Source organism: Orbicella faveolata, unplaced genomic scaffold, assembly GCF_042242905.1.
Source record: "Orbicella faveolata isolate gen_17 unplaced genomic scaffold, um_ofav_v1 contig_34, whole genome shotgun sequence".
NCBI lineage: Eukaryota > Metazoa > Cnidaria > Anthozoa > Scleractinia > Merulinidae > Orbicella > Orbicella faveolata.
The window spans coordinates 28,203,603-28,231,577 of NW_028301563.1; the positions used below are offsets into that span (position 1 = coordinate 28,203,603).

Genomic DNA, 27,975 nt, shown 5'->3' on the forward strand with positions numbered 1-27,975 from the left:
CCTTTTATGAGATTGATATGAATAGGTGTTAAAAGTCCCCTCCGCACTGACAGATGTCGACACGGGTCAGTTTACCACAACAATGAGTTATGACAACTTGAAATAAACAGACGACTAATATTCTGGGGCGGAAACCCGTCGCAGTGAAATCGTCCGAGAAGCGACCTACTAAAAGTTAAACTGCCGTGATTACTTTTACTTAAAAGATTTCGTCGGCGGCATTGGTATTATGTTGCTTAAGTTTAGGCTCCTTCGTTCTCCAGACATTTTTTGAAACCATGCCTCGTGAAGCCAAAAAGCATGAAAAAGAGGAAATCTCGAGGTCTACATTGTCTACATCTACATCTGCGCTTAACTCTCTCATTGTGGAAGTTTCGGAATCGCGTCCGTTCTAAAACAATTTCGGGCCGCTAGCACTTGTTGTACTTTGTCCTTTAGCTTCATTGGCAAGACTAGTGTCCTCGAGTTCCTTCAACCGTTCTTCTTGGTTACAGTACGGTCGCTCGGAGCCAAAGATCTTGTTCGACGCTGAACCTGTGGGTTCCACCAGATTTTCGTCTCTTCAGCTTCTTCGAAGACGAAAATGGGCAAGAATTTTTCATCCGGACATAAAGAAAATTTGACAAGAACGAAAGCCAACTTGTGATGAAACGACCAGATTGAGAACATTTCGCGTGCACAAATGAAATACCACACCGCAATCCACCGTAGGAAAAAAGATGGCGGCTGTACATTTCACCACAATGCCCTGCGAACCTAACACAGCCTTAAGGGCACAAAGAAAGCCAAATTTTTACAATATTTGTCTCTGTACGAAGGATATTAAGTAGCCTATGCTTGAAGATTTTATAACGTTTCTGTACGTTTTTATGAGCTTTGTCGACATTTTCGTGCGCTAAGAACTATGGGTAAATTTAACAGTCGCCATCTTTTTCCTACGGAGGATTCGCATTATATGTGACAACTGGCGGTGAATTTTAATTAGAGGTGTCGACGCGCTGTAAGGGGTTAATGATATTCAAAGATAGTTTTTGCTTTAACTCAAAAAGTGAAAAAAGCGTTTTCCCCCATTCAATTCTTTTTGCAAAATATTTATCTCAGTCTTCTCAATTTGAACAGCGAAACAGAGATTTTTCGCATTTTTCGTAAAAATCCACCTACCATAATACCTTACGTAGCAAACAGGGTTGACATGTTAAAAGGAGGACGCCATCAGCCCTTTAAGAGGAATTCTCCTGACTAGCTCACTGAGCTCCTTAGTGTAGGTCAACTTATGAAAAACAATAAAACAGTTTCTTTTTCCCACTCGTTTATTTTTCATTTCAAATCTTCAATACTAAGCACCACAGGAAAAAAAAAAAAAAAAAAAAAATCGGTCATGCGATTAAGTTGTGCACGCATTCTTAGTTTACATGCCAGTTGCTCATTTTTTAAGAACATGAATTTCCAAGGTAGCTTTACCAGAATTGGACATAGAGCCGCGAAATTTCAGACCAGAACCGAGGGATCTGTCATGCCAACCATTTGCTTTGAAGGGATTTGCATCATAATACAAATCATAGTACTGATCATAGTTGGCCCTTTGGTTTCCAGGGTACAGCTTAGCATTCCACCAGTTCTGGTAAAAGTTATAATCAAACGGAACAGAGAACATCACAGCAAGTGTTTTGTCGATGCTTGGAATGTAGTAGGCAAGGACTCCGACAGCTCCCGTTGCGACTGGTCCGGACGTTTTGCGAGGTCCGTAAACAACAGCGCACGCTATGGAAAATAGAATAAAAGAAACAGACAAACAATTTACACGTTTTAAACTCGGCTATCGCAAAACATCGTGATCTGCGAGTGGCAAGCAGATCGATTATTTGCCAACGCCGAAGGCCGAGGCAAATAACTGACCTGTGAGATCAATTATAAGATAATAAACCACCAGCCTAGAAAATATAGCCCTAGGCCTTCTGCAAGCCACACATGACAAGTACAAACTTTATCGATGCTCCAGTACTCGTACATTTGAAAATATTTGAAATTTCGTAGTATTAGAAAAAATGTAAACATTTAAAAATCACGACACAATTCAATTTAATATTTAGAAAACATGTTTTCCAAAGGCGTTTGCAACTTTGTAAGCCCTAATGTAAAGATGTTAACAAAAAAAAGCTAATTATGAATACTGAAGTGTCCGAAACATGTTTTCTTAAGTCAAACTTGCGTCTTCCTTTTGAAATTTTGAACGCATTTTTAAATAGAAAATTAATATTAAGACCCCTGAACGAAAAACTATGTGCCGAGTTATTTGTTTTTGACCTGCGCTTTCCTGGCAAGGGTTTTAAGGTGATTTCCGCAGAACATTCAAGCAATGGCAAAAATTAAGTTACCAAAAAAACTTCATGGCATGGTAATATTTTGAATAAAGGTAGGAAGATCTTATCGAAACCTTAGCTCTCAAGTTGACCCCGCAAGACAAAACTGGACTTGAAGTTAATTATCCATATTTCAATTAAAACGGACGTTTCGCGTTAGTTTAAAACGCAATAACACGCGCTTTAAGCATTTTTACGAGGTTCGACATTAAATTTCTCGAGAATGCTTGAAGATTTAATCGCGGGGTCATCTAGAGAAATGAATTACAGTGAGATGTTTTAAATAGTATTCAAAAAGTTACCGTGCTATAGGTAGATTTTTAGTAAATAAATTTTGCACTTATTCCTTGAACTTTGAGCGGAATCCGTCTTTATTTTTTTCCTAGTTATGAATCTGGGCCCTTTTAAAGAGACTCCAATTCTGAAAAATGGGGATATTACTTAGAAAATTACATCACACATTAAGCATGGCGCGAAATGGTGAAGGATGTTTGCGCAAGAGTCTTCTCAGAAAAAAAATATACATATATGTTTAACAAGGTGAAACGTTGGTGTTGCTCATATTGTGTTAGTCAAGTTCAAGTAATATATCAAACACGAGAAACAGTGTTTCATCGGGATATTGAAACACCGAGAAGAGAGTTGAAATACGACGCGCAGCGGAGTATTTTTGACGAAATTCGAGGTGTTTGGATAGCCGATGAAACACTGTCTCCAGTGTTTGATATATCTTCTCAGTGAAACAAAAACTAAGCAGAAAAATCGCCTAAATATCTTCCCAGAAATTCTCAAAAAATCTCCTAAATATCAAACGCTTTTTAAATATCTTGAAAACTCCTCTAAAAAATCTCTCATTTTTTATCGTAAACAAAAACATTCCGATTTTAAATTCCTTAACCCAGCCAAAATTTCTAAAATCTCTTTCAGTGGAAGGAGTTGAAGGAGAAGATTCAGGTGCTTCGATGTTACCAGCTTCCGCCATTTTTAAAATTTGTTCCTTTAGCGCTTTTGTGATATGGAATACATTTTTCAAGTGGGAAATCGCTGAACTGTATTGTTTCTGGCATAAAATTTAGTCTTGTTTCAATGGGAAAGCGAGGAAAACACAGGGCTAAGCCAAAATAGGTATGAATATTTTTAAATTTGCCTAACTTTTCTAAATATCTTAATGTTTCTAAAATCTCGGAAAATTCTAAATATCCAAAAACATATCCAGACATTTGTGGCAAGGCCTAAGCGAGCCTCTGTAAATGCTTGATTCACTTCTTACCGTTATCCACAGAATAAGGCAAGTTTTCATCCGCAGTACCAGAATAGAAGTAGAAAGAGCCTTGCTGCCAACGAAGTCCACTTTCGTTGTCAACGCCAATCGCGCATTTGCGTTTCACGTTAGCGAGGACATTTAGGACGTCTTTCAACAGATTGACTGTAAGCTGAGCACCTTCAATAACCGTTCCTGCAGCAACTGAAATGAAATAAGTTAGTTTCACAACGGAAATGTTTTTAAAACCTTCGCACTGAAGTCACCGATCTAGAGATCTACTTGCTATACCGACAGGTCCTGATTTTGACGAGTGGCGGCAAACCTTTGCCATGTTTAGAGGGCTAACTCAACTAGAGTTACACCAACTGGTAAAGTTTTAACTCCTGTAATGTTCTGTGTATATGCTTTACGTTTTCATATCTTTTGTTTGTTTGTTTGTTTGTTTGTTCTTGCTTTGTTTTGTTTTATTTTTTTTTTTTTTTAAGACCGATTCCTAAAGATGATTTACCTTTGCGCTTAGACGTTTCGCTGTCTTGGTCTTCCAAGTCCGTCGGCAGTTTAACTCCAGTGTTATGAGATCGCTCCAAAAGGGCCTCCAGTTCCTATGTAGGAAAAAGGAAAACAAACCAAACAACCGAAAGAGAGGGATTTTTTTAGTTTTTACGTTTCTTAGAATAACACTGTAGTTTTTAGGGATGGTTTTGTAAAAGGCGTCGGGCGAAAAACGGGTGTGTGCGCTGTATAAATGAACTATCATTATTATTATTATTATTATTATTATTATTATTATTATTATTATTATTATTATTGCTGTTGTTGTTCTTGTTGATGTTGTTGTTACTATTATTATCATTCAGTTGGATTTTACAGAAAAAAAAAACAATAATTTCTTTTTACCTGGCGATTGGGAACCATTTCAGGGAAGTCGGTTAAACCAGCATCTGTCAACAATGCCTCAATTTTCCGCTTTGTAAAGAAACAAAAAGCTAAAATGTTAGAACAACAATAAGCAATGTTTCAAAACTGTCGCTTGACACATTGTTATTTAAGAATGTTTTATGCCAAACTTTAACCGTTGTCTGGCTTGTATGGTCAATTCTCACCTTATCATGACAACATAGTTGAATCAGTTTACAATGCACAAAAAACATCAGCAACAACATCATCCTAATTATTGTTATTGTTATAATTATTATAATTATCAATGGTGTTGTCATGAATAACAATGTCAACATTATTATAATCGTTTATTATTTTTAGTAACCTGGATTTTCGTTTTCACTCGCTGAGTTAATATTCACGATGTATTTGTTTACTTTATTCTTTTTTTTTTCTAATGAACAGCGACAAATATCTAATAAAAGTTGTTATTACCTTGCTTTTGTGCAGTTCTACTAGTTCCTATGTAAAGAAAACATATTTCCAAGGCCCTTTTAGCGTCTAACACATGCAAAGACGCTTTTCACCCTCTGTTAAGTGTTAAAAATATAAATAAATTCCTTCGACATGTAAACTTAGTGTATTTGAATGAAATTGTGGCCGTTTCAATTCAACTTTTTTGGAAAAGTGTATAGGTATGACAAGGTCTCAGCTCGTCTGCCAAGAGGCTCCCGGCGGGGACGGAAAAAATATTCTGCGAGCAAAGCGAGCGGACGAGCGCGAAACTGGAGAATTCGGAGAGCAAGGCGATCGGGGCGCGACGCTCGCTCGCCGGGGAGTCTGCTCGCAGGCTAGGTCTCGGCATAAATTTCAGATTCAAAATGGCACATCGAGTTGCAAAAGCTAGTTTTCATGCGCTTTTCCATTTTTCATGCTCGGTTTTAAATTCGAATTTCATTCAAGGCGTAAAACGGACTTCAAATGCCATGGCAATTTTAGGAGAAACGCCATTCAGGGTTGCAAACAGAAAGTTTGATCAAAGGCAATAACATAAGTCAACTCTTTCTTTACCTCTCCATTTGGGTTGTTTGGTTTGATCGCAGATCCAAAGCTAGTAGTAGTAACCGAAACGATTAACAGCAAGGAGAAGATAAAACTGAGGTGGTCCATGTTCAACCTAGAAAACAATAATAAGACCACAGAGCATTCATTACCAATGACAAGAAGTTCAACTAACTTACCGTAAGTTGCTTCAACAACGATTTCGGTTTATGTTGGAAACAAACTGATGATTGTTAAGGAGGCAGTTTAAATATAGAAAATACCAAAAAGCTGACTTACTGTTTTGCACGCTGTATATGTATCTATCTCTGCATAACCTGATAAGCCTTTACGTGAAATCGCTCTGAACAGGTTCCTATATACCGTGGAACCCCGCTATACCCACGAGAGTTAATTGTGTTCTATTTCGTCGCCTATTTTTTGCTTTGCCTTTGTTTCTATCAAATCAAAATATTTCTAGCCGCGTTCGGTTCAGTTTCTGCATTTATTAGTTCATTTTTGCGTACTTTTTTCCGTGCAGATTAAATGCAGATTAGTCTTTTCGCGTCGTGTTATGTAATCGCTCATTGTTAATTACGTAACCTCATCAAGTCTCTTCTTTTGCTCAAAATTCCGTATATAGTGTTGTAGTTTTTTGAATTGTTTTCAGTCGTTGTTATCCCAGCTGGTGACCGTATTAATAGGGTTCCAACATAAGCAAAGTCAATTATAGAAAAATTGACGGCTACGCTATTTTGTAGTCTTCATGTTAGAATGCTTGGCGATCCTTGCCTTCTCGCACGTGACTGGTTCTAAAACTGAAAATGACATCCCGGCAGTGAAATGAAATGTTTTACTTCTGGCTATTTGCACAGTTCAAACAACGTTTGTTGAACACTAGTTTATCTCCACAAGCTAATTAATGCAAAGGAAACTTGACGTAAGCGATGAAATGCAATTGTTCTAAATTATTCAAAGTGGTCGGTTTGTGATTAGTGCCAAGGCTAGTTCGCACTTTGTAACTTAACCTTGAGGCTTGAATAAAGTTAAATTTGTTTGCGTTCTTTCGTTTGCTCGATCTGTACTTTAGAAAACTTCACTTAAAAACACTCAATAAATATCTTTTAAGTCACTTTTTGACTTGATAATGGCGCAAGGTAGCGCCGAAACCTCGTTCGCTTTTTTAAATGCGTTTTAAATCTTTTAGCATTGAACTTCTTGTTCTTCTTAAGAGCACAAAAGGCCAGCGAACTGAGGATTCACTTCGCTTTTCCATGTAACGTGACGTTAAAATTATTTTTTTTACGGGAAAATTTAGCCTAGATAATGGAAGGAATTTACGGCTTTAGTAACGACGACGCCGTAATTATAGCCTTGGAGCTACTTCATAGTTTTATACTGTACTGTAAGTATTTCGGACACTTGAAATTTCGGACGCTTAAAAGTTTCAGACGGAGTTTATTTTTTTTTTGGGACATCGTTTTTCTTCGAAATTAAAATCGTCCAAGATTTTTGCAAGTAATATATCCTACCTGGTAACAATTTTCGAAGAGCGAGTTGGGGAACCGCGGAAGATCGAATTTTGGTGCCGAACTAAAAACTTGAAGACAAAATGTGTTATTTTTTTTTTTTTCTTTACTTTTTTTTGTGTGTGTTTTTGCACTTTTTACAATCGGATGTGAATTATATCTATATATCCCTTAGCTTCTCGTGGTTTTTAAATGCCGTCTCCAGTGAGAAAAGTTGCCCGACTTCAACGCCTATCTTATAACATGCTTTTGACGTCAAGACAGTAAATTTTTAGCAACTGCTGAATCCTGATTGGTCAATTCAAATTTCAGGCGCACTGGCCGTATGTAAGGAGTTCACTGAATCCATGATTTCACTTCATAATCAACTCAGTCCGTAAATTATTTTGTAGCTAAAGATGACAGTGTGAACTGTCAAAAAACCTGGCTTTTTAAAATTCAAAACTAGCCAGTGTTCTTCCTAAAACTTATCCCAATACCGCGGGTGTTCGATTCCATAAACGAGTGATATCGACTTTGCTCCTATTTTCCGCTGCTTAACTTTTAACGGTGCTTTTTTTGACCAAGAACACGCAAGAACATGTTTGTCCAGATTGGAAAGATTTTTTCGCTAACTGATAACTGTAAAATGACGATGCGTGTACATCAAAAGAAATGGGACGATTTGCGTCTGATACTGATCGATTATATACAGCGTTAAAAAAAAAAAAATGACCAACAAATTTTTCTTTATTGTGTGTTGCAAAATATCGGTTTTGAGTTTGTGGACTGACAATGTTTGATCATATATAACACATAAAATGACCAACAAATTTCTCTTTATTGTGTATTGCAAAATATTGGTTTTGAGTTTGTGGACTGACAATGTTTGATCATGTATAATACATAAAATGACCAACGAATTTCACTTAGTCCCGTTTTTATTTAGTAGTCAACTAAAAACATACAATAATTGAAATTTCTTTGATACTCCCAGTATTGCTCGTGTTTCCTTTTTCTACTGTTATGGTTCCCTTATGTGCGCTGTGTTTGAGGATTTCTCTTCCTAGGCGTCTTGCTTGACAGCGACCTTGATGTACCTGATCCCAACCCTCTCTCCCGCATTACTCTTGTAAACCTCGAGAGTGAGTCCCTTGCCGAGCATCAGTCGGTTGTTGTAGCCAGCGGTCCTCAAGAAGCCTCCGTCATGCGCAGTGTAGCAGGAGCCCCAGCGTTCATCCAACTTGAGAGTGAAGACAAACTGACCGGGGTAGAAGGACTCGCTGGGTTTAGGGGTAACTGACTCGTATCGAAGAGAGGTCAAAGAAGAGCCAGACAAGCCTTCCGATCCTTACCATGGAGAATTAGTTCCATAATTTCCCTTGTCAATGTTCCAAAGCCGATAAATCTGGTACCGTCTGACACGCCATATTTGATGTCGCTGTCAGTTCCTTGGCCAATGCTGACGTCATGCGCGACTGTGATGTCTAAGGTCAGCGAAAATGAATCTCTCATCACACCAGCTGGAATCGTGGGAATCTTTAGGAGAGCTGCGTCACTTACTGAGCCGGCGTTGAATGTTAATTGATGAGCGGTAATTGTGCGAGAACTGTCAATGTAGGACGCATGCGCCTCCAGCCATGATGGAGTCATAGTCTGATGGTAGATCAATTTCTCCTACAAAACAAGCTTGTGAAAAAACTCATCAATTCACAATGAAGACTTATTTTCTTGGTGGGAGAGTGTCAAATACAAAATCCAGATATGCCGCCCAGGACAGAGAACAAAACTTTAATATATTCTTTTTGAATGTTTAGCTGTCAGCTGAGTTCAAGAAACATTTGTCTGGCCAGCCAATGTAACCTGCCTGTGGTTCACAGTAGTCTGGTGAGCATGAGGTATGCAGACAACGGGAATTAGCGATCTAAAAACAAGAAAAAATTAAACTCCAATCAGAGCCATGGCTACAGAAATTGAATAGTTCTCCGCAAGCCGTCGTGAATAGACTTACAGAATACTTCGGGATAGTCGGATACGACAGGCCATTTTCGGGCGACTTCGGGCCCGAATATTCGACAGCAACAAGTTTTGTTTTTCGACGGAACAACTTTATCATTCTTTTTAGCAGTTGTACTTATAGTTTATAATATTATTCGTAGTGAATTTGTGGGCGGTCATTTGAATCAACAGTTGCACCGAATCGGTTCCTTCCATATAAAATCTAATGTTTCGTTTTGATCCCTTTAGCCTACTGATTCCTAAATCGAAACCATATCATGTGTTCGTAATTTTTTTTAGATAACTGTGTTTATAATTAGCACCAGATTGTATTTGATAATGTACAACTTTTAAGACCAATTGCAGTTGTCGTATGACTGTCTTCATCTTAATTGGCTTACCACGCCGAGCAATGGAACCAGGTTCAGGATCGAACTGAAGGGCAAAAATTGCCTGATTCCGCTTGATTCTTAAAGAACCAACCAAAAACCCGATTGCCAGAGGATCGCAATAGAGTCAGGAAACAAAGAAAAGGAATAATAAACTTGCTCAATTTATTCTCGAGCAAAATGTTTACAATAAGCTAAAGTACACACACTACAGAGCAGCGTGCAAACAGCTTGATTCATATTGTGTTTAATCTCTTGCTAAATTAAAACGATTTTATTTCATATTTATTCCGCAAAAATTGATTCAAAAAATGCTAATTGATTTTATATCAATACAGTCTAATTATGATTGTATACCATTTAACAAAAACTTCCGAAAATTTCGGTCAGAATGTAAGTGGTACGTAACACAAATTTGGCTCTACCGACCGGAAAATTTTCCAAATAAGCAAAACATTTCGAAAGTTACTAGTTCAAAATTTCCAAACGAAATGTCCGAATGAAAAATGTGCTTACCATTTACAAGTTGTGGAATTGTGATGAGCAGGTCGAACTAGTCTAGACTCTCTTGGTAAATTAAGACTTGCCGAGTTAATGGTAAATACCAGGAGCCATAATCGGGGACGGAGACCGTAAGTCTCGGGATTCACGCGCACCTACGATATGGGATAATTTTTCTATTTTTAGAACAAATTGCGCCATCCTGACGTCATATATCCGCGCGGATTCACGCACATGTCGGGGGCTCTCGCGTGGATGTTGTCACCTTGCGTGATCAAATGGTGAGAGTTGAGAGATTCTCTTGCGTATTTTTCACAGCGATGGCAGGGAATAAGGCAGGGAATACGAACCAGGGCACTTATATGTAGTTTTATGCTCTGAGCTAACGGAAAGGGTGGGTTTTTCAGGGTCGAAAACAAGACTTCAATCTCGCGCTGGGAATGAATAATAAGATCTGCTCACGCTAGTTGTAAGCTTACGCGTATGTTTTTGCGTTTTTTCTGGCTTAAGAATATAGCAAGAAAACTCTCTACTCTGGTATCGAGTTAATTTGTGAGCTTCTCAGACAATGGTTCGTCATAACAAAAACCTGTTTTGATGGTTTATTGTTTCCGCTTGTTTGGTGAGTTTGCAAAAGTTTTTGACCGAAAGGAAAGTCTGACGCGTACAATTAGCTCATTTGCATAGTGTAGCTCGTGCACTTTCAAGTCCAAGTCGGTGTTTTCAATTGTCAACAAATCTTGACAATTGAATCTTATCTTATCTTTTGTGCTGAGATGCTGTAACAAATTTCACGAACGCAAAAAAGGCGTGTTTCTTTAACATAAGCATGGTGAAGTTTTACACTGCGAAAATGAAAATAGACAAGGAGTTTTGATAACTCGATCAACCAAATCGAAATCGTTATTCCAAGTTGATTAAAGAAAGCGTCATCGTAACTTTGCTGATTATTTCTGCTTTATTCACACATTTTCAGCTTAGCTTTTAATATGTTCTCAAACATTTATCAATCTTAAACATATTTAAAAACTGTAGAGTTATTGTTTGAGTTCGATGTACGCTTTCACACGAAAGTGCGGCGGAAGTACAATTTGTCATGTTTACTGACTGTACAAAACACGCATCGGCGGGCGCTCTCATTCATCGACAACAGAGAATTTACTGGATATTTACACGAATAAAACTGAGCAGTATCTACGGACGTAAAGTTATTGGGCCTTGATGAAACATCAAGCGTTGCTTACAATTCAAGCGAAACTCAAACTAGCAATTATTTTGTTTTACTTTTCGGTCGCGATAGACTGACAAATTCCTCGCAAGCGTGTGGCAAGAGGAACTAGGAAACTATGAAGTCCTGAAGCTCTGCTATATCTAAATATATCCACCTAGTTTTTTGCTGTGTAATGGAAAAGCGGTTAACCTTCAACATATGTGAAATTTAAAGTGGAGTAATATACAGCTCATGTAAAAGAAGCATCCGTCGGAACACAACTAGGTCGGCGATATATATAAGCTTACAGCGGAACATACCTAAATTCGACACTGTCTTACTTCACTCAAACTGGAGCAGCTTACGACGAAAATACTTAAGCAAAATTCCAACGGACGTAAACGCGTTGAGTTGTGGGCCAAAAACATGAAAAATTTCGGGAATTTCGGACGCCATTTCCCCCGCGCGACATCCGCAAAAATTCTCGCAGCATGTACGCGCGTGTGCCGCAGGCGATGGCGCAATTTGTTCTAAAAATAGAATTATTGTCCCATATCATAGGGACAACCCCAATACTAGAAATGGCGAGCGCTTACGGTCTCCGTCCCCGATTATGGCTCCTGTAAATACCCAATACGTATGGAATTCAAAATTAGGGGATTTTTGCTTACCATTTGCGCAAACAGATGACGAACCGTTTTATCCGTGTAAACGGTAAATAACCTAGTACGCTGCACAAAACTGTTCTGGATCGCCGTTTTACAATAAAAAATTAAAACAAGCAAAGCGATGCAAATAATTTTTTGGTTGTCTTAAACCTTATTAAATTCCACACATGGAAAATTATTTTCATATAGATCACGCAAGGAAGGTTTGCGTTAAAGCGTATCTAAATTTGCGGACTGAATCGCAAAAGTATGGAAAATTGCGCGATTTGTAAGATAAAAATTGTTATGGTTTACATCGACATCGTAATGTTAGACTAGTGTTGTTGTGCGAAGAATATCATTGGGTGTTTGTGGATATTTTCATGAATTCAACGAGATGGCATGAGGAAGGAGCGATAATCCATTTAAACAGCACTATAACCCTGTGATAAATCAGCGGTTTAGAGAATCAAAGATTCAATTTGTGATGCTATTACTGACGGGCCACAAAGCAACCAACAAAGTTATTTCAAGCTGTTATGCAAGAAAATCCGAAAAAATGGCAAGCTACTGGTAGATGGACCAAGAAACAAGTCCGTAAACATTTCCAAAAGCACAAATAACGGTGCCTGATGTCATTGGCTGACAACGCCTTAACACAGCAGTATTTTGCGCAAATTGTGGCTTGTACGAAGCGCGATAAAGGCAAACATCTTCAAAACAGGCGCAAGACCGATCTAGTGCCAAGAACAGTTCTAAAACTTCAGAGTTCTAAGATCATATTGTATTTTAGTGGCAAATAAGTTTTAAGTCTTTCTCATGCTTTCTTGTCAAAATCGTGACAAAAATCCACCGGCACATAAAGAGTTTCTTCGCAAAACAACACTCCAAATGTGACTCATTTTTCTCAGAAATCACGTGATTTGAATACTTTTGTGACTCAGTTACCAAATTTGGACAAGGTGTAACGCAAGCCTTTCTTGCGTGATCCATATAAAGATAAGTTTCCATGTGTGGAATTTAGTAAAGTTTAAGACAATCTCAAAATTTTTTGTGTCACTATGTTTGTTTTAATTTTTCGCGGCAAAACGTCGATCCAGAACAGTTTTGTCCAGCGTACTATGTATTTCGCTGTGTTTGCCCTTCGCTAACCATCACTCAAGGAAAAGAAACCTTTGTTTGCTGTTTGTCTGTGTTTATCGTTAATATCAGGATGTAATTAAAATTGACCTCACAATCAAAGGATCAAAGGCTGTGGGGGGAGGGGCGGGGAGGAGGAGACTCCCGTATAAAAAATACGGGGTTGATCGTCGGAAATTTTAGCCTGCGCACAGGCTCCCGGCGAGGCCGGAAAAGAAAGCTCGGCGAGCGCGAAACATAAGAATTCCGAGAGCGTAGAAATCGTGGCGGGGACAGGGGAGCCTGTAGACTTTGTTTTTGATGTGCCTATCCGCCCTTGACAATTAGCCTCTGACAATTCAGTCAATGAGGCAATTAGACCTGTCAAGAAGCTATAGTTTCAGTACTTGGAAACGGTTCTAATCGACCTAATCAAATAGCCGGGCGGGGCGTCGTAATATAGAGTGCAAGTAACCAACATGTTCACGGAATATTTCAAACTTATCTTTGTCCCTCTAGAGCCAATACTTAGAGAGCTTAAGAGTCACTGACTGAAAATATCGAGAATGGCTGGCCAGGTTGGAAAAATCGAAAATCCTGAAACTTTGCCTAAACAACGCTTTTAGGGAGCCACTTTCGAAAATATTATTCCGATTTTCTTAGAATTTAAAGTCTTCGAGAAATTCGCAAAAAACGAAAATATAGCTTTTTGCCTCATTAAATATGCAAGAAATATCTGGAAAATTGACAAAGTTCTCGGTATTCGCATTGAAACAATTTACAAAACTAGAACTCGGGATAAACTTAGCATAAGAGCTTTACTTTTCTTCTTTCTAACAATAGGAAGTTTTAAGTTTTTCAAGCATTTTGAAGGATTCCGTCGGCCGTTGAAGAATTGCCTTCTAAAGCCCTTATGAAAACGGCAAAAATTGCGTAGTTTTACGGGCTTAAAACGCATCTTGGTATGTCCGATATGGAACTAAAACAAGTACTGTGCAAAAGAGTGTTGCTTCTACTATAATAATATGGAAAAAAATTTCTGGGCAATCGAGGTTCACACAGGTAAAATGCAAAAGTTCGCGACAGTCTCTTCTCAAATTTGCATAATGCGGTATGTTCAAAGAACTGTATTGTTGAGCACTCTAGTCTGTTTTTGTTCCATTTGTGGGCCTTGCTTTGTGGGAAATATACAAAAAGAGAGTTGATCCATGTCGTTATTACAACATTGTTTCATTATTTCACGCAAGGTACATAAAACTACAGACAAAGCCCAAAATAGAAGTTCAAACACGCTACATGTATTACGTGACTGGCGTCAAGTAATATTTATTTTCAGTTAGCTCCAATTGGAAGTACTAGATTATTAAAGTTTAGGCCCAGTTCAGACGTCGTGCTTCTGTCGTGCCGAACTAAATACAATTAGGTTTGGCTGTAGCACAGCAGGAAAACAACTCTCATTCAGACGTCGTGCCAGAGTCGAACCAAATTCGGGATATACTGATGCCTCGTAACAATTCTCCTCCTAACTCCCCGTGGGAACGCAATCTCCCCAAAATACATAAATATAATTTATGAATTTTGTTTAGCGCGGCAGAAGCACGACGTTTGAGTCACTGCCGTGCCAGAGTCGTGTAGTACGGCAGAGCTTGTCGAACTTAATTGCTTGCCGAACTTAATTCAAAAGTTTGATTCAGACGCCGTGCTTCTGCCGTGCTTTTGTCAAACGTAATTCCTGAATTTAGTTCGGCACGGCAAAAGCACGACATCTGAACTGGGCCTTAGACACTTGCTTATAATAGAGACATAGCAGGGTTTGTCTTTCCCGTTTATATACACTCGATTAGTCTGCAAATATTCGAAAGGAGACTGGTCTTTTAAAGTAGTTTTTAACCATTGTGTGTCGATTTTGATCTTCATGGGAAACGGATTAATTAGAAGCACTAAATGAAACGAAGAAGTTTTATTAACGTGATCCAGCTAGACCAAGGAAGCAGGTTTTTTTGAAAAATAGAGTAAGACTGCTTGATGTCTGTCCCGCGATCTGACCTCGGTTGGAATTCGGCCTAGTCCAAACGTCGAATTTAATTCATTCGCGCAGAAGATCGGAAGAAGTTTGCTTTGTTGAAGACCTTTTTAAATGCTAGAAAGCAACTGCAGCTGATGCAGCAGGATATGAATTCACGGGGACGGCGGAGTCTTTTTTCAAGTGAAAGAAAGGGGGGGAGGGGGGAAGGGAAGGTGCGGGGCTTGAAAACGAGCGGTGCCGGCGCAAGTTTGTAGAGGGGTCTAGGGGCATCCTCCCCCCAAAAAAACCTTTTTAAGTCTAGGGGCTTGGAAATGGTATTTTTGATTATCCCCATGGTGTAGTTCTTAAGAAAATCAACCTAGTGGATGAACCATAAAATGACAGGTACTTTTAGTGCATTTACAGCAATATATTTTGAAGGTATTGTGAGCTTGATACATCTTTGTCAGCCCTCCATGATATATCACGACCTTAGTACTCACTGACCTGCGCTTTTACACAAGCCTCCCGGTGTGTGGGTAGGAAGTGCACGCAGCGAAAAGGTTAAAACTATGTAAACATGAAAAGCTTCCTACCGATTTGGTACGAGGTTGTAGCTTTGTGAATTCTTAGTAAATCTGTAGTCAACCAGACTTTTTTCGTCTTCATTTCCTTCTTCTTTATTTCTTCATCTGTACCTCATACTAAAAGAAAATAAACTGTCATCGTGGTAAAAAGTGGAGGGGAGTGGGGGGGGGGGGGGGGGCTTAAGCCCCAATCCTGGCTCCGCCGTCCCTGGTTCAGTTTGGCACGTGCATGGCAAGAGAACGCCGTTCGAAGCCAAGTCGCGCTACTGCCGTGCGGAACGGCATTAGGCCTGCCGTGCTATAAGTAGTCGCGCCGACTTTAATTCAGCCTGCCGAACTGAGTGAATGCATGGTCAGTCAAACGTCGTGCTACTGTCGCGCTTGAGTCGAAGTTCTCGATAATCGCATTGAAACAATTTACAAGATTAGAACACGGGATAAACTAAGCATATTGAAATCTTTATATTAAATCAAATTTTGAGGGGTTCTGTCGGCTGTCGAAGAATTCAAGCCCCTATGGAAACGGCAAAAATTGCATAATTTTACGGGCTTAAAAGGCGTTTTATTTTGCCCAATATCGGGTCGAAATAAATACTTTGATTAACTTTTGGTCTTGTTCAATCAGTATTTGGAACAAAAAATCTGGGCTGTAAGAGCGTGCGCCAGCAAACACAAACGTTTTTAAGGCTAGGTGAACATTTTTGCATAATTGACGAAAATTGAAGTCTCTTCATAGAATGGCTACTCGATATATTTCTAACAGTGTTGTTTTGTCGTTGTTGGTGCCTTCAATTACTTAGCCTTAATAGTTTCCAAATAATAAAGAAAGAGGGAAAATCGATGGTTAAACTGACAACCGTTTACATAACACATTATCCCCTGTCATATTTTTCGGCTCAATCCCCGTAAAAGGTACCGCGAAACCTCTCGCGGTGGACCTTTTGAAGATTAACCCCGAAAATGTACGACAAGCACCCCCGTTATTTTTATATGAGTCTCGATCTCGAACAGCCTTACTCTATTTTTCAAGAAAACTTGCTCCCTTGGTCTGTCTAGATCACCAAGATCAAAATCGAGACACATGCTAAAATTTACATTAAAAGACCAGTCTCCTTTCGAATATTTGCAGACTAATCGAGTGTATATAAACGGGAAAGACAAACCCTGATATGTCCCTATTATAAGCAAGTGTCTAAACCTCAATAATCTAGTAATTCCAATTGGAGCTAACTGAAAATAAATATTACGTGACGCCAGTCACGTAATACATGTAGCGTGTTTGAACTTCTATTTTGGGCTTTGTCTGTAGTTTTATGTACCTTGCGTGAAATAATGAAACAATGTTGTAATAACGACATGGATCAACTCTTTTTTGTGTGTATTTCCCACAAAGCAAGGCCCACAAATGGAACAAAAACAGACTAGAGTACTCAACAATACAGTTCTCTGAACATACCGCATTATGCAAATTTGAGAAGAGACTGTCGCGAACTTTTGCATTTTACCTGTGTGAACCTCGATTGCCCAGAAATTTTTTTCCATATTATTACAGTAGAAACAACACTCTTTTGCACAGTACTTGTTTTAGTTCCATATCGGACATACCAAGATGCGTTTTAAGCCCGTAAAACTACGCAATTTTTGCCGTTTTCATAAGGGCTTTAGAAGGCAATTCTTCAACGGCCGACGGAATCCTTCAAAATGCTTGAAAAACTTAAAACTTCCTATTGTTAGAAAGAAGAAAAGTAAAGCTCTTATGCTAAGTTTATCCCGAGTTCTAGTTTTGTAAATTGTTTCAATGCGAATACCGAGAACTTTGTCAATTTTCCAAATATTTCTTGCATATTTAATGAGGCAAAAAGCTATATTTTCGTTTTTTGCGAATTTCTCGAAGACTTTAAATTCTAAGAAAATCGGAATAATATTTTCGAAAGTGGCTCCCTAAAAGCGTTGTTTAGGCAAAGTTTCAGGATTTTCGATTTTTCCAACCTGGCCAGCCATTCTCGATATTTCCAGTCAGTGACTCTTAAAACATGCTTGACAATATTGAAATGAGCCTAAGGAAATTATAAGCGCAAAATCACTTATGAAATAACGAGAGGTCGCGAGACGGAAACTTAAAAGAGAACGGCAAACGCACTATTGTCACAAACCGTAGGAGTCGTGTAATTTTACAAAGATCTGTCAAATATTCATCTCAGAGATGTCAACAATCAGCGATTTAACCAATTATATCATGATACCAGGAGCTGGTATCATAAAACGGCGGCATCAATAGAATGTCTACAGGCTCCCTCGTTTCGTTCGGACTCACCGGGAGCCTGTTCGCTGGTTACGGAAATTTCAAAAAGAACGCCTAAGGGGTTTCAGGAGACTGCTCGAAATTATTTCACCCCTAAGAGGTGCCAATTCTAAAACAACACATAACTGGCACCGACGTATCTCGGCTCAATTCCCTAAAAGGTGCCGCAAAAGCTTTCACTCTGGACCTTTTAAGGCCAAACACCCTAAGAAATACCAAAACTGCTTTTTTAACTCCCAAAAGTTACGACGAGCATGCCTGTTCCTTTTACATTTCCTCGCCCAAAAATGATGGACACACAATTGACACATCAAAATTTCTGCAGTGAATGAAGGAACAGCTACTGAACGTTTCAGCCCTTTAGAGTAAATTGTGTTTTCAAAACTTTGGTAAAGCCTTACAAGAGGGGGGGGGGGGGTTGATGCCAGCCCCCCTCCTTCCTCCGCCTTGTACGTCCGAGGGTAAAGAGTATTACCTCCGAGGGTTAAAAGAATTAGAGACAAGAAAGGAAATTAAAGAACTTTGGCAAAAGAAACAAAATCAAACCAAAATATTATACTTAACACATGATATGGAAATTAAGGTATCATGGTAGGTGGATTGACAGTGTTTGGAAATCGCGCTCTTACGCTGCTGCTTGAATGAAAGAAAACTCCATCAACCTATAAATTTTCTGAAAACTTAATAGTTATAGAATAAAATCTATCTTTGAGATTTTCTAAAAAGTTTTTGTCGCAGTGACATTAAAAGAAATACCCAGAAACATTGCTTCGCTCAAACTGGTTCGCTTCCGCGCGTAAATTATCGGAGCGGTGCGATTTACATCGGAAATGTTTTCTCACACATCACCCTCAAAAAGGTGTCTGCGATTTTCCAGATGTGGTTTGGTTTTTTCCTACACCCTCCTAAACTTTGATATTTTCAATGCGGACGTTTCCTTCTACTTAAGAGCCATAACTTTGAAATGGAAGCGAAATTACACAAAGCCCGACACCCTTTTTTGAAGGAGGTATCCTAGAACATACCTGCCGATTTTCAGCCAATTCCAACGATTTATGAGATTGGTATGAATAGGTGTTAAAAATCCCCTCCGCACTCACAGATGTCGACATGGGTCAGTTTACCACAACAATGGGTTATGACAACTTGAAATAAACAGACGACTAATATTCTGGGGCGGAAACCCGTCGCAGTGAAGTCGTTCGAGAAGCGACAAACTAAAAGTTAAACTGCCGTGATTACTTTTACTTAAAAGATTTCGTCGGCGGCATTGGTGTTAGGTTGCTTAAGTTTAGGCTCCTTCGTTCTCCAGAAATTTTTTGAACCCATGCCTCGTGAAGCCAAAAAGCATGAAAAAGAGTAAATCTCGAGGTCTACATGGTCTACATCTACATCTGCGCTCTACTCTATCGTTGTGGAAGTTTCGGAATCGCGTCCGTTCTAAAACAATTTCGTGCCGCTAGCACTTGTTGTATTTTGTCCTTTAGCGTCATTGGCAGGACTAGCGTCCTCGAGTTCCTTCAACCATTCTTCTTGGTTACAGTACGGTCGCTCGGAGCCAAAGATCTTGTTCGACGCTGAACCTGTGGGTTCCATCAGATTTTCGTCTCTTCAGCTTCTTCGAAGACGAAAATGGGCAAGAATTTTTCATCCCGACATAAAGAAAATTTGACAAGAACGAAAGCAAACTTGCGATGAAACAACCAAATTAAGAACAGTTCGCGTGCACAAATGAAATACCACACCGTAATCCACCGTAGGAAAAAAGATGGCGGCTGTACATTTTACCACAATGCCCTGCGAACCTAACACAGCCTTAAGGGCACAACGAAAGCCAAATTTTTGCAATATTTGTCTCTGTACGAAGGATATTAAGTAGCCTATGTTTAAGATTTTATAATGTTTCTGTATGTTTTTCTGAGCGGTGTTAACGTTTTCGTGCGCTAAGAACTATCAGTAAATGTACCAGTCGCCATCTTTTTTCCTACGGAAGATTCGCATTATATGTGACAACTGACGGTGAATTTTAATTACAGGTGTCGACGCGCTGTAAGGGGTTAATGATATTCAAAAAAAGTTTTTTTGCTTTCACTCAAAAAGTAGAAAAGCGTTTTCCCCGATTCAATTCTTTTTGCAAAATATTTGTCTCAGTCTTCTCAATTTGAGCAGCCAAAAAGAGATTTTTCGCACTTTTCGTAAAAATCCACCTACCATGATACCTTAAGTAGCAAACAGGGTTGACATGTTATAAGGAGGAAGCCATCGGCCCTTTAAGAGGAATTCTCCTAACTAGCTCATTAAGCTCCTTAGTGTAGATTCACTTATGAAAAACAATAAAACAGTTTCTTTTGCCCACACATTTATTTGTCGTTTACTCTTCAATACTAAGCACCAGAGAAAGAAAAATCGATTATGCAATTAAGTTGTGCATGCATGCTTGGTTTACATGCCAGTTGCTCATTCTTTAAGAACATGAATTTCCAAGGTAGCTTTACCAGAGTTGGACATAGAGCCGCGAAATTTCAGACCAGAACCGAGGGATCTGTCATGCCAACCATTTGCCTTGAAGGGGTTTGCATCATAATACAAATCATAGTACTGATCATAGTTGGCCCTTTGGTTTCCAGGGTACAGCTTAGCATTCCACCAGTTCTGGTAAAAGTTATAATCAAACGGAACAGAGAACATCACAGCAAGTGTTTTGTGGATGCTTGGAATGTAGTAGGCAAAGACTCCGACAGCTCCCGTTGCGACTGGTCCAGACGTTTTGCGAGGTCCGTAAACAACAGCGCACGCTGTGGAAAATAGAATAAAAGAAACAGACAAACAATTTACACATTTTAAACTAGGCTATCGCAAAATATCGTGATTTGAGAGTGGCAAGCAGATCGATTATTTGCCAACGCCGAAGGCCGACGCAAATAATTGATCTTTGAGATCAGTTATAAGAAAATAAACCACCACCCTAGAAAATATAACCCTACGCCTTCTGCAAGCCACAGAAGACACGTACAAACTTTATCGATGCACCAGTACTCATACATTTGAAAATATTTGAAATTTCGTAGTATAAGAAAAAATGTTAGACATTTAAAAATCACGACACAATTCAATTTAAAATTTAGAAAACATGTTCTCCATCGTCAATTCAAAGACGTTTCCAACTTTGTAAGCCCTAATGTAAAGATGTTAATAAAAAAAAATGCTAATTATAAGTCAAACGTTGTGGCCTGGTTTTTGAAATGTTGAACGCATTTTTAAAATGAAAATTAATATCAAGACCCCTGAACGAAAAACTCTGTGCCGAGTTATTTGTTTTTGATCTGCGCTTTACTGACAAGGGTTTCAAGATGATTTCCGCAGAACATTCGAGCAATAATGGCAAAAATTAAGTTAGCAAAAAAACCTCATGGCATGGTAATATTTTGAATAAAGGTAGGAAGATCTTATCGAGACCTTAGCTCTTAAGCTGACCCCGCGAGACAAAACTGGACTTGAAGTTATCCATATTTCAATTAAAACGGACGTTTCGCGTTAGTTTAAAACGCAATAACACGCGCTTTAAGCATTTTTACGAGGTTCGACATTAAATTTCTCGAGAATGCTTGAAGATTTAATCGCGGGGTCATCTAGAGAAATGAATTACAGTGAGATGTTTTAAATAGTATTCAAAAAGTTACCGTGCTATGGGTAGATTTTTAGTAAATAAATTTTGCACTTACTGCTTGAACTTTGAGCGGAATCCGTCTTAATTTCTTTCTTAGTTATGAATCTGGGCCCTTTTAGAGAGGCTCCAATTCTGAAAAATGGGGATATTACTTAGAAAATTACATCACACATTAAGCATGGCGCGAAATGGTGAAGGATGTTTGCGCAAGAGTCTTCTCAGAAAAAAAATATACATATATGTTTAACAAGGTGAAACGTTGGTGTTGCTCATATTGTGTTAGTCAAGTTCAAGTAATATATCAAACACGAGAAAGAGTGTTTCATCGGGATATTGAAACACCGAGAAGAGAGTTGAAATACGACGCGCAGCGGAGTATTTTTGACGAAATTCGAGGTGTTTGGATAGCCGATGAAACACTGTCTCCAGTGTTTGATATATCTTCTCAGTGAAACAAAAACTAAGCAGAAAAATCGCCTAAATATCTTCCCAGAAATTCTCAAAAAATCTCCTAAATATCAAACGCTTTTTAAATATCTTGAAAACTCCTCTGAAAAATCTCTCATTTTTTATCGTAAACAAAAACATTCCGATTTTAAATCCCTTCACCCAGCCAAAATTTCTAAAATCTCTTTCAGTGGAAGGAGTTGAAGGAGAAGATTCAGGTGCTTCGATGTTACCAGCTTCCGCCATTTTTAAAATTTGTTCCTTTAGCGCTTTTGTGATATGGAATATATTTTTCAAGTGGGAAATCGCTGAACTGTGTTGTTTCTGGCATAAAATTTAGTCTTGTTTCAATGGGAAAGCGATGAAAACACAGGGCTAAGCCAAAATAGGTATGAATATTTTTAAATTTGCCTAACTTTTCTAAATATCTTAATGTTTCTAAAATCTTGGAAAATTCTAAATATCCAAAAACATATCCAGACATTTGTGGCAAGGCCTAAGCGAGCCTCTGTAAATGCTTGATTCACTTCTTACCGTTATCCACAGAATAAGGCAAGTTTTCATCCGCAGTACCAGAATAGAAGTAGAAAGAGCCTTGCTGCCAACGAAGTCCACTTTCGTTGTCAACGCCAATCGCGCATTTGCGTTTCACGTTAGCGAGGACATTTAAGACGTCTTTCAACAGATTGATTGTAAGCTGAGCACCTTCAATAACCGTTCCTGCAGCAACTGAAATGAAATAAGTTAGTTTCATAACGGAAATGTTTTTAAAACCTTTCCACTGAAGTCACCGATCTAGAGATCTACTTGCTATACCAACAGCTCCTGATTTTGACGAGTGGCGGCAAACCTTTGCCATGTTTAGAGGGCTAACTCAACTAGAGTTGTACCAACTGGTAAAGTTTTCACTCCTGTAATGTTCTGTGTATATGCTTTACGTTTTCATATCTTTTGTTTGTTTGTTTGTTTGTTCTTGCTTTGTTTTGTTTTATTATTTTTTTTTTTTAAGACCGATTCCTAAAGATGATTTACCTCTGCGCTTAGAAGTTTCGCTGTCTTGGTCTTCCAAGTCCTTCGGCTGTTTAACTCCAGTGTTATGAGATGGCTCCAAAAGGGCCTCCAGTTCCTATGTAGGAAAAAGGAAAACAAACCAAACAACCGAAAGAGAGGGATTTTTTTAGTTTTTAAGTTTCTTAGAATAACACTGTAGTTTTTAGGGATGGTTTTGTAAAAGGCGTCGGGCGAAAAACGGATGTGTGCGCTGTATAAATGAACTATCATTATTATTATTATTATTATTATTATTATTATTATTATTATTATTGCTGTTGTTGTTCTTGTTGATGTTGTTGTTACTATTATTATCATTCAGTTGGATTTTACAGAAAAAAAAAACAATAATTTCTTTTTACCTGGTGATTGGGAACCATTTCAGGGAAGTCGGTTAAACCAGCATCTGTCAACAATGCCTCAATTTTCCGCTTTGTAAAGAAGAAAAAAGCTAAAATGTTAGAACAACAATAAGCAATGTTTCAAAACTGTCGCTTGACACATTGTTATTTAGGAATGTTTTATGCCAAACTTTAACCGTTGTCTGGTTTGTATGGTTAATTCTCACCTTATCATGACAACATAGTTGAATCAGTTTACAATGCACAAAAAACATCAGCAACAACATCATGGTAATTATTGTTATTGTTATAATTATTATAATTATCAATGGTGTTGTCATGAATAACAATGTCAACATTATTATAATCGTTTATTATTTTTAGTAACCTGGATTTTCGTTTTCACTCGCTGAGTTAATATTCACGATGTATTTGTTTACTTTATTCTTTTTTTTTTCTAATGAACAGCGACAAATATCTAATAAAAGTTATTACCTTGCTTTTGTGCAGTTCTACCAGTTCCTATGTAAAGAAAACATATTTCCAAGGCCCTTTTAGCGTCTAACACATGCAAAGACGCTTTTCACCCTCTGTTAAGTGTTAAAAATATAAATAAATTCCTTCGACATGTAAACTTAGTGTATTTGAATGAAATTGTGGCCGTTTCAATTCAACTTTCTTGGAAAAGTGTATAGGTATGACAAGGTCTCAGCTCCTCTGCCAACAGGCTCCCGGCGGGGACGGAAAAAATATTCTGCGAGCAAAGCGAGCGGACGAGCGCGAAACTGGAGAATTCGGAGAGCAAGGCGATCGAGGCGCGACGCTCGCTCGCCGGGGAGTCTGCTCGCAGGCTAGGTCTCGGCATAAATTTCAGATTCAAAATGGCACATCGAGTTGCAAAAGCTAATTTTCATGCGCTTTTCCATTTTTCATGCTCGGTTTTAAATTCGAATTTCATTCAAGGCGTAAAACGGACTTCAAATGCCATGGCAATTTTAGGAGAAACGCCATTCAGGGTTGCAAACAGAAAGTTTGATCAAAGGCAATAACATAAGTCAACTTTCTTTACCTCTCCATTTGGGTTGTTTGGTTTGATCGCAGATCCAAAGGTAGTAGTAGTAACCGAAACGATTAACAGCAAGGAGAAGATAAAACTGAGGTGGTCCATGTTCAACCTAGAAAACAATAATAAGACCACAGAGCATTCATTACCAATGACAAGAAGTTCAACAAACTTACCGAAAGTTGCTTCAACAACGATTTCGGTTTATGTTGGAAACAAACTGATGATTGTTAGAGAGGCAGTTTAAACGTAGAAAATAACAAAAAACTGACTTACTGTTTTCCGCGCTGTATATGTATCTATCTGTGCATAACCTGATACGCCTTTAGGTGAAATCGCTCTGAACAGGTTTTTATATACCGTGGAACTTCGCTATACCCACGAGGGTTAATTGTTTTCTATTTCGTCGCCTATTTTTTGCTTTGCCTTTGTTTCTATCAATTCAAAATATTTCTAGCTGTGTTCGGTTCAGTTTCTGTATTTATTAGTTCATTTTTGCGTACTTTTTCCGTGCAGATTAAATGTAGATTAGTTTTTTCACGTCGGGTTATGTAATCCCTTATTGTTAATTACGTCACCTCATCAAGTCTCTTCTTTTGCTCAAAATTCCGTATATAGCGTTGTAGTTTTTTGAATTGTTTTCAGTCGTTGTTGTCCCAGCTGGTGACCGTATTAATGGGGTTCCAACATAGGCAAAGTCAATTATAGAAAAATTGACGGCTACACTATTTTGTAGTCTTCATGTTAGAATGCTTGGCGATACTAGCCTTCTCGCACGGGACTGGTTCTGAAACTGAAAATGACATCCGGGCACTAAAATGAAATGTTTTACTTCTGGCTGTTTGCACAGTTCAAACAACGTTTGTTGAACACTAGTTTATCTTCACGAGCTAATTAATGCAAAGGAAACTTGACGTAGGCGATGAAATGCAATTGTTCTAAATTATTCAAAGTGGTCGGTTTGTGATTAGTGCCAACTCTAGTTCGCGCTTTGTAACTTAACCTTGAGGCTTGAATAAAGTTAAATTTGTTTGCGTTCTTTCGTTTGCTCTGTACTTTAGAAAACTTCACTTAAAAACACTCAATGAATATCTTTTACGTCACTTTTTGACTTGATAATGGCGCAAGGTAGCGCCGAAACCTCGCCGCTTTTTTAAATGCGTTTTAAATCTTTTAGCGTTGAACTTCTTGTTCTTCTTAATAGCGCAAAAGGCCAGCGAACTGAAGATTCACTTCGCTTTTCCATGTAACGTGACGTTAAAATTATTTTTTTACGGGAAAATTTAGCTAGATAATGGAAGGAATTTACGGCTTTAGTAACGACGACGCCATAATTATAGCCTTGGAGCTACTTCATAGTCACGGTTTTATACTGTACTGTAAGTATTTCGGACGCTTGAAATTTCGGACGCTTAAAAGTTTCAGACGGATTTTTTTTTTTGGGACATCGTTTCTCTTCGAAATTAAAATCGTCCAAGATTTTTGCAAGTAATATATCCTACCTGGTAACAGTTTTTGAAGAGCGAGTTGGGGAACCGCGGAAGATCGAATTTTGGCGCCAAACTAAAACTTGACGACACAAAATGTTTTATTTATTTTTTTACTTTTTTGGGGATGCGTGTGTGTTTTTGTACTTTTTACAATCGGATGTGAATTATATATATATCCCTTAGCTTTTCGTGGTTATTAAATGCCGTCTCCAGTGAGAAAAGTTGCCCGACTTCAACGCGTATCTAATAACATGCTTTTAACGTCAAGACAGTAAATTTTTAGCAACTGCTGAATCCTGATTGGTTAATTCAAATTTCAGGCGCACTGGCCGTATGTAAGGAGTTCACTGAATTCATGATTTCACTTCATAATCAACTCAGTCTGTAAATTTCGCAGCTAAAGATGAAAGTGTGGACTGTCAAAAAACTGGTTTTTCAAAATTCAAAAGTAGCCAGTGTTCTTCCTAAAACTTATCCCAATACCGCGGGTGTTCGATTCCATAAACGAGTGATATCGACTTTGCTCCAATTTACCGCTGCTCAACTTTTAACGGTGTTTTCTTTTCTCCTAGAGCCTAGGAGAGTATGTTTGTCCAGATTGAAAAGATTAAATTTCGCTAACTGATAACTGTGAAGTGTCGCTGCGGGCACATCAAAAGAAATGGGACGATTTGCGTCTGATACTGATCGATTATATACAGCGCAAAGAAAATGACCAACAAATTTCTCTTTATTGTGTATTGTAAAATATTGACAATAATTGATCATATCAACAATGATTTAGATAAACATATACAGGCAAAAACTAACGATAGATAAATCCGACGTTTCGGCGACATCTTGGCGCCATTGTCAAGGGAAACTAATTAAATATGCGATTTCAAGAGTAACTAAGAGTTCAGAGTTTCTAATTTGCATACGTTAGACAAAGACTTTAGCGCGAACTGAGTCTGATTGTACATTTAAACACGGTCGTAATTGTTTAATGAGTAACATCTCATTAATGAGACAATCAAACTTGTTGTGGCATTTTTTCAACACGCTAAAACAATTGCGAAGGTCATCCGGAATCCTGCCTGCGTGTCTATTATCATAGTGATTGCGTACTGACGAGGTCTTGCTTCTATGTCCATCAACGCGTACGAACAGATGGCCACGGGTGTAACCGACATAACCAGCATCGCACTGGTCACACTTGAAGTTATACAAAACGCATTGTTGATCAATGAGCTGAGGCTTAGGTTCGCTTGTCGGGAACTCCTGGGCAATCTTGCGGCTCGTAAACACCGGTTGAACACTGGTCTGCAGCTTCACACTGAGATCTTTCAACTGTGTCTTCACGATATTAGCAGACTCCTGGTTTTTAAAGGGTATGACAACCCGAGTAGTGTTTTCTGTCTTAGATCTGGACCGTAATGAGGGCTGGTCAGCGACCTTTAAATTTAGGAAGGTTTTGACAGTGGAGTTAACAAGGTGCTTGGGATATTTCAGTTTAGAGAAAACAGACTTCAGTCGTTCGCACTCCTCAGTGAAGTAGGACCATGACGAAGACAGGCGATGTGCGCGATCGAGCATAGTTGTCAATAGTCCGCGCTTGTAGCTATTATCGACATGACTGTGGTAATGGAGAAGCAGACCACTGTTTTTTGGCTTCACAAACACTTTAGTTTCAATACGAGGCGCTCTGTTTAGGAGTTGAGTACCGAGAAAGGGAAGCATTCCATCAGTTTCGACCTCCATAGTGAAGTTGATGGCGGGGTGAGAGTGGTTGAGGGTGTTAAGAAAGTCCCTAGTTGTAGACAAATCTCTTCGTCCGACCGTTTCTAGACTGGCACACCTGTACGGGTTGCCGAAAACACACAAGGAGAAATTAGCCATGCGACCAATCCTATCAGCGACTAATACGTATAATTATGCTCTGGCGAAATGGTTGGACAACAAGCTCAAACTGTTGTCGTTAAATCAGTACACAGTCACGGACATTTTCGATTTTGTGAACGAACTACCGCGAGACCTCAACATAACACCTGGTGACTTGCTGGTGTCCTATGATGTGTCCTCCTTGTTCACGAATTACCTTTGGATGAAACCATTACGATTCTCGCAG

The 27,975-nt window shown here is 38.7% G+C and overlaps 2 protein-coding genes and 1 pseudogene across 4 annotated transcripts; all 3 read right to left on the reverse strand.

The window, feature by feature from the left end:
• Positions 1 to 1,306: 1,306 nt before the first annotated feature.
• On the reverse strand, positions 1,307 to 6,078 carry LOC149105616 (DELTA-actitoxin-Afr1e-like). 2 transcript variants are annotated; one of them, XM_089271179.1, is made up of 7 exons: positions 5,845 to 6,078; positions 5,575 to 5,680; positions 4,999 to 5,025; positions 4,522 to 4,590; positions 4,133 to 4,226; positions 3,631 to 3,825; positions 1,307 to 1,761 (listed from the first exon to the last, which is right to left on the reverse strand). In XM_089271179.1, exons 2-7 carry the CDS (start codon positions 5,671 to 5,673, stop codon positions 1,424 to 1,426), a joined length of 822 nt encoding a protein of 273 aa, XP_089127305.1. In that variant the 5' UTR covers positions 5,674 to 5,680; positions 5,845 to 6,078; the 3' UTR covers positions 1,307 to 1,423. The 2 variants fall into 2 exon arrangements, with proteins under 2 accessions (XP_089127305.1, XP_089127306.1); XM_089271180.1 differs by lacking the exon at positions 4,999 to 5,025 and having other exon boundaries at positions 5,845 to 6,075.
• A 1,933-nt stretch (positions 6,079 to 8,011) lies between these two features.
• Positions 8,012 to 8,844, reverse strand: LOC149105617 (uncharacterized; annotated as a pseudogene).
• Positions 8,845 to 20,179: 11,335 nt separating this feature from the next.
• On the reverse strand, positions 20,180 to 24,720 carry LOC149105618 (DELTA-actitoxin-Afr1e-like). 2 transcript variants are annotated; one of them, XM_089271181.1, is made up of 6 exons: positions 24,655 to 24,720; positions 24,385 to 24,490; positions 23,337 to 23,405; positions 22,957 to 23,050; positions 22,459 to 22,653; positions 20,180 to 20,605 (listed from the first exon to the last, which is right to left on the reverse strand). In XM_089271181.1, exons 2-6 carry the CDS (start codon positions 24,481 to 24,483, stop codon positions 20,268 to 20,270), a joined length of 795 nt encoding a protein of 264 aa, XP_089127307.1. In that variant the 5' UTR covers positions 24,484 to 24,490; positions 24,655 to 24,720; the 3' UTR covers positions 20,180 to 20,267. The 2 variants fall into 2 exon arrangements, with proteins under 2 accessions (XP_089127307.1, XP_089127308.1); XM_089271182.1 differs by lacking the exon at positions 23,337 to 23,405 and having other exon boundaries at positions 20,181 to 20,605.
• Positions 24,721 to 27,975: the final 3,255 nt, after the last annotated feature.

What these genes read in the sequence shown, in the direction of transcription:
- LOC149105618 (XM_089271181.1), bottom strand. Translation starts at nt 24,483, where the DNA reads ATGGACCACCTCAGTTTTATCTTCTCCTTGCTGTTAATCGTTTCGGTT. An exon ending in AAATGGTTCCCAATCACCAG is followed by an intron (nt 23,051 to 23,336) that starts GTAAAAAGAAAT and finishes TTTCCTACATAG; the next exon opens with GAACTGGAGGCCCTTTTGGA. An exon ending in CGAAACTTCTAAGCGCAGAG is followed by an intron (nt 22,654 to 22,956) that starts GTAAATCATCTT and finishes ATTTCATTTCAG; the next exon opens with TTGCTGCAGGAACGGTTATT.
- LOC149105616 (XM_089271179.1), bottom strand. Translation starts at nt 5,673, where the DNA reads ATGGACCACCTCAGTTTTATCTTCTCCTTGCTGTTAATCGTTTCGGTT. An exon ending in AAATGGTTCCCAATCGCCAG is followed by an intron (nt 4,227 to 4,521) that starts GTAAAAAGAAAT and finishes TTTCCTACATAG; the next exon opens with GAACTGGAGGCCCTTTTGGA. An exon ending in CGAAACGTCTAAGCGCAAAG is followed by an intron (nt 3,826 to 4,132) that starts GTAAATCATCTT and finishes ATTTCATTTCAG; the next exon opens with TTGCTGCAGGAACGGTTATT.